This window comes from Chlamydotis macqueenii, chromosome 24 (assembly GCF_036417535.1).
Source record: "Chlamydotis macqueenii isolate bChlMac1 chromosome 24, bChlMac1.mat, whole genome shotgun sequence".
Taxonomy (NCBI): Eukaryota; Metazoa; Chordata; class Aves; order Otidiformes; family Otididae; genus Chlamydotis; species Chlamydotis macqueenii.
In genome coordinates this window covers 7,314,969-7,324,545 of record NC_141579.1, presented here as the reverse complement: position 1 = coordinate 7,324,545, position 9,577 = coordinate 7,314,969, and the positions used below count along the sequence as shown (strand labels likewise).

The 9,577-nt window shown below is 56.2% G+C and overlaps 1 protein-coding gene across 1 annotated transcript; it reads left to right on the top strand.

The window, feature by feature from the left end:
- The first annotated feature begins 2,473 nt into the window (after positions 1-2,473).
- CXCR5 (C-X-C motif chemokine receptor 5) lies at positions 2,474-9,398 on the top strand. The gene is made up of 2 exons (XM_086766304.1): positions 2,474-2,527; positions 8,033-9,398. The coding sequence occupies exons 1-2, from the start codon at positions 2,489-2,491 to the stop codon at positions 9,107-9,109; spliced, it is 1,116 nt and encodes a 371-aa protein (XP_086622430.1). The 5' UTR covers positions 2,474-2,488; the 3' UTR covers positions 9,110-9,398.
- The last annotated feature ends 179 nt before the right edge of the window (positions 9,399-9,577 follow it).

Below are 9,577 nucleotides of genomic sequence, written 5' to 3'. Positions count from 1 at the left end.
GCAACTTCACGGGCAAGTAGTGCGTTTTATCATCCTTACGCAAATTTCCCATTATCAGAATACCTCACACAAGTTAACGACATTTTATGTTCCTGACAATACAAGAACAGTTCTCCAGTGTGAGTGTGCACAAAATCAGAGTTCAGCCAGGAATTCCCATGTCTGGATAGCAAAACATTCCTTAAATATTTATAGCTGAATTTTGGGTTCCTTATCTGCCTGTGATGTTATTTTTCACTTACTTAAATTTCTCTTTTCCACATTTATTTTTCTCCCCTGCTCTTCTGTCACTGGCATCTTCCCCACATTTCATGTTACAGCAACACATGGATCCCGTACGTCGTGTGTGTACGGTAGCAGGCATTCCCTCGTTGTAGTAGGGGTGTGCAAGTGAAATAATTTTTGTCCATTGTTTTGGGATGGGCTCCCTGAACCCCTGTCATTCCCAGGCCACGTCTGAGGGCCAAGCTCACAGCCTGGGAGGCGTTTCCAGCCTACGCTTCCCTGTAGCTGCATCCCGCAGACTGTCCCTCCGACCCGAGAGGTTCTGCAGCGTGGCTGTAACCTCCGCGCTCACAGCACCTTGCTTTGCACAGTACTTCTGCTTTGCTGGGGCTGGGCAGCATTTGTTGAAGGTCACAAGCTGTCTCGCAGACAGCACCTGTCTCAAACGCGCCCTGCCCTGGGGAGCAGCACCCTCGTTGCTAGCCCTTAAAGGAAGTCCCTGGTGCTGAGCGCTCCACCCTCCAGATCTAGCTGAGTGCAAACATCCTTCCTCACCTCTCTGTTTCCAGGGCACAGTGGGACCCCACTCCTCACCTGGTCCCACAGCCCCAGCAGCACAGGGCCTCGGGACAGCCAAGCCGTGCCGGATAGGGCTCGCTCGGTCTGTGCTCCCCTCCACGAGGCGGGGGACGCGAGGCACAGCGCGAGCTCCCCGTGCCCTCTGTCCGGCTTTGCTGCCCTCCGTCCTCTCACTTTCGGGAGAAGGGGTGCCCTGAGCCATCAGATGGGCAGGTACAGGTACACACTGACATCCTCGGGGCAGGGGAGGACAGCGACATCCCCGGGGGAGCAGGTCCCCTGCCCGATCAGGATGGCCAGGCTCCTGCTGATAAGCGTAAGCAGCGGGTGAAATCAAGCGGTGGTCACCAGAATAACGCTGCCTCCTCCTTCCCCGGTCCGAGTCCCACCAGACTCCTTGCTGGTGTGGAGGCTTTGGTGCTGCTGTGCCCAGACATGAGGAGGATGGGCACTGCGCTTGTTGAACCGCTTCGGCTCTTCACAGAGGAAACGCTTTCTGCCAAAATGCCACCTTATCCTGCTGACCCAGACTGGGGCTTTCACACTGTGAATCTACAGCTGCGACGTTACTGGGACAAAACACCCGTTTCCCTGAGCAGAGGATGTCTTGATTTCCCATCTTTATTACAAGCAAGACGAACACTGCGGGGAAATGTCTAATCAAGGGGCTTCGCTTTTGTCCTGGCTTTGGGGCGGATGGAGCTAGTTTTCCTCTCAGTAGCCCGTGTGTTTTGGATTTCCTACATGAAGAATGTTGATAAACACACTGGTGGTAGGAGTTGTTGCTAAAGAGACCGAGGACGCTGTCCAGCTTCCCAGGTGCAGGAAGCTGGGAGGGATACAGCCAGAACAGCCAGCCCAAACTGGCCAAAGAGAGAATTCCATGCCATAAATGTCAGTATATAAGCTGGGGCTGGCCAGGGAGGGGGGCATCCATCTTTGGCTCCCTTTTGCTCCTTTGCTTGCTGCTCGCTTTCGTTTCCGTGATCGCTGCTCGGGATGGGCTGTATTGGTCATTGGGATATTGGGTGGAGAGGAATCGTGCATCGTTGATTTTGTATAGTCTAGTATCCTGACATTTTGTTATTCTTGTCATTTTCCTTTGCTGTGCTAGTAAACTGTCTTCATCTCAACCCAGGAAATTTTCTTTCTTCCCAGTTCTCTCCCCCATCCCACTGGGGAGGGGGAGTGAGAAACTGCGGTGGAGGGCAATGGTCATACAGACCAGACCCGTGCATTTCATCTCAGGTGTCTCCCAGGTCCTGCACAGCTGCAGAGAGGTGCCCGGATCCGGGGAGATTTCCAGTAAGGGCATCCCTCGGCGCAGAGCTTTCTAAAGCCTGTCAGACCGCCTGGGATGAGGACGGCCCTGGGTGAGAGCTCTGGAGGTTTCCAGGGAAGAGTATAGACGTTCTGGGTCGTCTCTGGTACAGACCAAAGGAACGTGGATTCTTCAAAGTGTGCTTTAAAAATCAGCTCACAGCACTAAGAAAAAGATGATAAAGCTAGATGCTAATCTTTACATCAGTTAGGTCACTCTAAGCCTGGAGCTCATTTGCCTTGCAAATACTCTATTGTTACACGCTGGGTCCCTCCCTACTCTCTTAAATGACTAACTCCACCCCAAAAAAAAGAAGAACTTTTGCTGAAACTGCTGGAGGAGACGGATCCTGCCTCTGAAACGATGGGGCCTGTCAGCTACTCATCAGAGACCTATGACTTGGTGAGTCAGGCCTGGCTTTGCTTGTTTGAGGGGATAACGGGGAGAGCGGGTAGAGCTGGGGTGGGCTGAAAGACCTGGTTTCTGTCTGTCCATCTTCTCACCCTCCTGTTGGCAAACGGGGAGCTTGAGCGGTTTCCTACGCCGGCACAATCAGCCCTCGCATCCCTTAAGTCCAGACTTGACCGATGAAGGGACTGCCAGCGACAGCGCTGCGCTTGCCGAGAGCCGGTGTAACGTGGCTGCAGCCGTTGCGATCCAAGGGTGCCAAGCATTCCCTTGGGGACGTCTGCCTAGCTACCCGGACGTTCTGGCGAGCACTGAGCCCGAGCGCCGTCCTTGCACGGGGAACCGAGACCACCATTGCTGCCGATGGGCCAGGCGGCTCGCTGGGGGAGCCGGGCTGCTGCGGCCCCGTCCCGTGCCGCCAGCCTGTCCCAGTCTCTGGTCCCTGCCGCCTTGCTCCGCGTGCAGCCATTGACACAACGTGGGCGTGAAACACTCCTCCTGTCTCGGGTGCCTTTGGTGGCATAAATGACTGTGCACGCAGCGGTGCAAAGCCCTGGAAATCTCGTCTGGTGTCTGTACATAACAGGAATACCCAAGCACATCCAATGCTGTCTCTCCGCGTGTGAAAATCCCCCGTACGGCTACACGCGCTCCTACCCCAGCTCACCCTCTCCACAATCGGGCTGCCGTAGGCTCTGCTGAAAGGGGAATACGCAGTATATTTAGAAGAGGGGAATTTCAAAGAGGGGAAGATAAACTGCAAGCACTTCTTCTAGCAGGGTGCGATGACACCGTGTATTCTGCCCATAGTTCTGTCCCCTGCGCTTGCGAGTGAAAGACAGCAGCTGCACCTTTTCGAGTGCGTTGTGCCATCCACGGGGAAGTCCGCAGCAGCGCTATCATTAGCCTGGCTTTCACATGCTGCAGCTCAGAATTTATTTTTTAACAGAGTGGCTCTCTGCAGCCGACCTCAGGTTTTGTTTATTTTCTCTAAAAAGAGATATGCTGGATTTAATTTTTACCAATTTTTCTGTCCCTCCTTTGTCCTGTACACCAGCAAAGAGAGAGGAGATGTGGGGGGCAAGCCCTACCCTCCTTGTTTTGCCCAACTCATTCACCTTTGCGAATGGTGGTTGTTTTCTTTAGAACTTTTTTGCAGAAGACACTTCTCTCCCTGACCTCTGCTGAGGTTCAGCGGCAGCGCTAATGCCTGCTGAGAGGTTAAAACCAAACTCAGACCTTTTTCATCTCCGTGCTGGTTTGTTCCACCAGCTGAACTCTCCACTGGAAATCTGTCCCACTGCCAGAAAACCAGCCAAGCTGAAGCGTGCCGTCCGCCTGCCCGCAGCGTGTCGCGCGCTCTAAGCAAGCGGCTGCTTGCGGCAAATCCGTGTCACTTTTAACGCCGGGGGATTAAGCAGCACCGGCATTTGCTCTTTGCGTACAATGGTTTCCAGACCCTTAGCTTAGCGATTTTACCTCTGCTGTGAATTTACCAAGGAGACCCTGCGTGAGGGGGGAAACTCGGCTAAATTTGGGACCGAGCACCAGTAGTCAGGTGCCACAGCAAGAACACTTCTATGCCTTTTCTCAGACTTCTCCTGATTGGGAGTTTGTGACACAGGTTTTGCCACCTCTGCCTCCTTGGAGCTTCCCAAGGTTGGCTCCCTCCCCGGAGGGGGCCACAGATCTCACATGAGCGACGCCACGCTTGCTTTGGTGTTGCCGTACGTCGCTTTGCTTATACTCGGCACTTGTAGCGGCAACCTGCCCACAGAGATTTGCACAAAAGGCCTCAAGGGCGTCCTGTCAAAGTGGCGACGCCAACCTTGCCCCCGTGCGCTCACCCGCTTGAACGACTGAGGAAGCGTGGAAGGAAAAATGACGAGAGCATTTGTACCGAAAGGGCAGTTATCTCAGCATCGCCCCGCGAGTGCCTCACCTAAACTTTGATACAGGACCACTCGTCTCTGTAACCCTGTGGAGAAGCAACGTGCCCACAACGACAACCCCGTTTCCCCATAGCAAGAAAGCTTTGCTCGCTGAACCTTCCTCAGCTGCAGACGAGAGAGACAAAAACGCAACTGCAGAAAGACCACCGAGATCTCCAGTAGGACCGCCCAGGTGCCGCAGGCCGGTTCTCGTTGTCATGGGACTCGCGTGCCCCCAGAGCCGTAAAGGCACCTGCGCTACAGCACCGTGGCATTCGCTTTGCTCCCGTTTGTGGCTTTCCCTGCTTCAGCAGCCAGAGAGGGGACACGCAGGAGGTCTGTCAGTAACTTGCACTGACGTGGGCAATTTCACTTTTAAGGCTTTGGGAATGAAAAGTGCTTCTCCCGGCCCTGGCACAGGCTTGAAGGGAGTGACTCACATGGAAAATCCCTAATTGCGCACAAGCTGCTTCTCTTGTGCAGCCAAATGTTTTGATCGCCAGCAGTTGTGGGGAACTGAGAAAAGCAGCTGGCACGCGGAGACCGGAATAACTGCGAGATGTGGGCTAGAGGGGAAAAGGGATTCCTGGACAAAGAGCAGACAGGAATGGGCTTCTCAGGCACGCACTTGACTGCCTAGTTACAGAGAAAGGCACCGCTTTATCGCCCACCCCCAAATCTGGCTGCAGTCGTATTGCGGGAGGCCCGTACAAAGGTCCCTCTGCGCCCACACCGACTTCTCCGGTCCCAGGTCGGGCAGCCGCCTGCTTCCAGTCCTAGGAACGGGAATTGCAGCAGAGTCCCCAAAAGCCTCGGCTTGTCACTGTCAGTGCATCTCCTGCGGCTCTGGTCCCTGCCCTTCCTGTCCTAGCCCAGACTCTGGCTTTTCATCCTCTTCTATTTGTCTCCAACTCATCTCTGCCCGCTCCCACCCACACTCGCTGCTCTGCTCGGAGATGCACATGAGAGGACGCTTCAGACACAGCTCAGCGCACGCTTCCCCTGCGGCGAGTGGCTTACGGTAAGAGCCCTACCTGCCATCTTATCAGCAATCAGATGGTGTCTGATAGTGGCGCTCGGCCTCCGCACCTCCGGCTCCGAGTGCAAGCTGATGCTGGAAACCGCTCAGCAGCCGAAGCCCTCGAACAGCGCGCAGGCTGCCCGTCCGCTGGCGTCCGTGGCGCTGGCGTGGCTCCAGGCACTGCTCCGACACTCTGGCCAGCAAACCTGGCCATTTCCCATCATTTCCTTTCTCTCTTTAGAGCTGGAACCCTCCAACCTTCCCCCAGTGAAGTTACCCATTCCAACCCATGTTCTCTCTTCAGGGTTTTCAGCATGGTCACCCACGCGTCCTGAGCCAGCTGCTCTGGTCGCTGAACCGAATTGCAAAGGTTTTTGGTTTGGTTTTGGGTTTTTTTTGGGGGGGAGGTTCAAGGATCTGGCCCTGGCCAACACATCACAGGTTTCTGTCCCCATTGGTAACTCCTGAGGCAGGGTCCAGGTATGGACTAGGCAGGAAATATTTTCAAGCCATGGAGAAAACAAACAGGGAGGGATTTCTAAAGGCTTTTGTGTTCAGCAGCAGTCTCCAGAATCATACCCTGAACGGGAAAAATAATTGTTCTTTGGGAAAATGAATGATTCTCCCCAAAGTCTTGCAGCCCCACCGTCACTTCAGGGGAAGACAGTCACGTGCATTTGAGGTTCTGGGCAGGGAGGAGGACTCCTGGCCCCTGAAAGGACCGGCTCTCGCCCGTTTGGGAGGAAGCACCGTGGCATCACAGCCCAGCGGCAGCGGTGCAGAGCCAGTGGGGAACGGGACCGTGGCGAGGCCAAGAGTAACTTTGGTCAGACCAAGCCTGTCTGGCTCATCGCTCTTTCTGGCAGTGGCCAAAGGCAGAGGGCAAGAGCTGGGCAAGCTTATTCTGCACTTACCTCAGGGGCTCGCTTGCCCTCCTACCGTCCAGCGCCCGGGGACCGCCTGAGCCGGCTCCACATGCTCGGTGACGCTCTGTGGGCTTCTTCCCCGTCAGCACGCCCGGGCTCCCCATGGAGCCGTGCAGGTGGTTTCAGCAGCATGGCAGGTCGAGAACAGCGCTGCTGCTGCGATGTCACCTCTTTGCCCCAGACGGTGGCCTGTCTAGGCGCCCAGCGCGTCGCCCAGGGAAAGCTGCCTGAAAGAGAAGAAACAGAAATCACCTTCTCTAGCTAGGCACAACACAGGGCTCAAGGCCGGTCATGGTCATTTGGCTTAGGCGCACACGGGGGGAGCAAAAACCCCTAAATCAGCTCTAGAACTGTTTAAAGCAGGGCTCGTATTTTTAGCTGGGAACTTTGGCTGACAAGGGAAAGAGCAGCAGGTGCAAACGGCTACAGCTGGCAGTGAAAGGTATGAAAGCAGCGAGCAGGGACTTCCGCTGTGGTTGCCGCTGAAGTCTCAGCGCCGGTCTCCAGAGAGGGTGTGGGTGGGGGAGCTCAGGGTAACTGCTGCTGAGCTCTTCCCACTTGTCACTCACTTCTCAGCTCGCCACCAGCCGCCTGCACCGTGCTCTTTTTTTGCCCATCCGCATCCGAGCCCTTTCCTTTTGCGAGCGCCCAGCGCCCATGAGGTGCGCTAGGCCAGCCGGAGCGTGCCCGCCATCCCGGGGGGCTCATCCTGAGCTTTCTGGCACAGGGACTCACGCATGGTCTCAGCCCGAATACGGGCTGCTCCCCTGGCAAAAAGCTACAGCGGGCCAAACACGAGTCACATCTGCAGCAGCAATACCACACTTTCCTTACCAGGTATCGGCCCGGGGGCCGAGCGGTGTTTTCAGATTCCCTTTCCTGCTCCGACTGCTGTTCAGAACCGCAGGGTTTACCAACAGAACAGATTTCCCTCTCCAGCATCCATCCCCACAGCTATGGCACCACGGTGCCTCAGAGGCATTCCTCTGGTCGTGTTTGAACGGCCGCCCCGCAGTTTTCTTCGAGCGCGCAGAAAGCGGTCCCAAGGACGGCTGCTGCTGTCCCCGCCTGGCCTGGCTCTGCCCCAGGCAGCTCCAAGGTCTCCGGGGAGGAGAGGCAGAAGGGGGCAGGATCAGGCACATAACCCAAGATACAGACGTGCTCTGCGGCGAATCCTGCAGCGTCGTACCTGACAGTAGGCAGGACAGGGAGAGTCGGTGCCAGAAATGGGTGGAAAGATCAGGAAAGCTGGTAGGGGAGGGTTTCCTGCTGCGTGAGAAAGCAAAAGCCACCAGCAGGTAACTGGGCAAGAACCAGGTGAAGCTGGTCATCTGTCTGGGCACCAGAACATCCCCAGATACACTAGTTAAAGATTGTGGATGGAGCAGCGTTCGCTATTGGAAATCGGGACAACCCTCCCCACGTGCAGCTGCACCTGCTGGGACGTGGCACCAGAGGGGCCTCCCAGGTCATCACCCCGCACAGGCAGCGCCTCCTCCTACGGCAGGCGGGCTGCGGAACGCGGGGATGCTCTGCTCCCCGTCTGCCAGGTGCAGCCGAGGGACTGGGCTCTCGCCGTCAGAAATTCCCCTCCAGTAACCAGACTCTCTCTGTTCCCTAGAGCCAGGTGGAGCTGAGCGGTTACTACGAAGCCGAGAACACCACCCCTTCCTTGGAGGGCTACTTTTGCTTCAACCCAGCCTCATCCGTGGTGGGCAACCAGCGAGACCCCTTCAGAAAGGTCTTCATGCCCCTCATCTATCTGCTGATGTTCGTGTTGGGGACTGTGGGCAACGCCTTGGTCCTGGTCATTTTAGAGAGGTTCAAGCGGTCTCGCACTACCACGGAAAATTTCCTCTTCCACCTCACCCTGGCCAACCTGGCACTGTTGCTCACCTTCCCCTTCAGCGTGGTGGAGAGCTTGGCTGGGTGGGTATTTGGGAAGTTCCTCTGCAAGATCCTCAGCGCGGTCCACAAGATCAATTTCTACTGCAGTAGCATGCTGCTGGGGTGCATCGCAGTGGACCGCTACCTGGCCATCGTCTACGCAATCCACACCTACCGCAAACGCAGGGCTCGCTCCATCCACCTCACCTGCGTGGCCGTCTGGCTCTGCTCACTGCTTTTGACCTTGCCCGATCTCATATTCATGGAAGTCTGGACAGACGACAGCAACCGCAGCATTTGCTATTTCCCAGAGGTTGGGATTGATGGCAACAACGTCTGGCTGGCAACCCGCTTCCTCTACCACACCGTGGGCTTCTTTGTGCCCTTGCTGGTCATGTGTTACTGCTACACAGCCATCGTCCGGGCTCTCTGTCAGTCCCAGCGCCTGCAGAGGCAAAAAGCGGTCCGCGTGGCCATCCTGGTCACGGGCGTCTTCCTGCTCTGCTGGAGCCCTTACCATATCGTCATCTTCCTGAACACGCTTACCAAGCTAGAAGCCTTCACCAAGAACTGCCTCCTGGAAGACCAGCTGGACACGGCCATCATGGTGACAGAGGCCATCGGCTTCACGCACTGCTGCCTCAACCCCATCCTCTACGCCTTCATCGGAGTCAAGTTCCGTAACGACTTCTTCCGCATCCTGCAGGAGCTGGGCTGCATAAGCCAGGAGACCCTGCAGGAGATCCTGGAGGTGACGAGGAAGGGCAGCGGGATCGAGTCCGACAACACCACCTCTATCTCCACTTTCTAGCTGGGAACAGCTGCCTGCAGGGCAGAGCCGGCCTGGGGCTTGCGTGCTACAGCCACGGTCCCAAGTTTCATGAGTGTCCCCACCACTTTCTTCACTCCTCAGGAAACTGAGGTCTGATAGCCGCCAAACACTGAAATCCCACCGGATACCTTCCCTGGCTTCTGGTTCTCATACCTGTAGAAATCCGTCTGGCAGCTGTGATGAACGCTGGCCGTCCAACGGTCACCCTGGCAGCTCGCTCTGGATGAACCTGAGCGGGTTGAACCTGACACCAAGCACTTCTCCCTCGAAAAACCGGCTGCAGGCGTCCTTGCGCGCGCAGCCAGGCACGAGACTGGGGTGCCGGGGGCAAGGGAAAAAGTGCAGCCAAGTAAACATGGAGTCATATTAGCGAGCGAGGACTGAGGACAAAAGCAAAGCAGGTCTCCGTTTCACCAGCTCAGGTTGGCAGAGACACGCCCAAAGGAC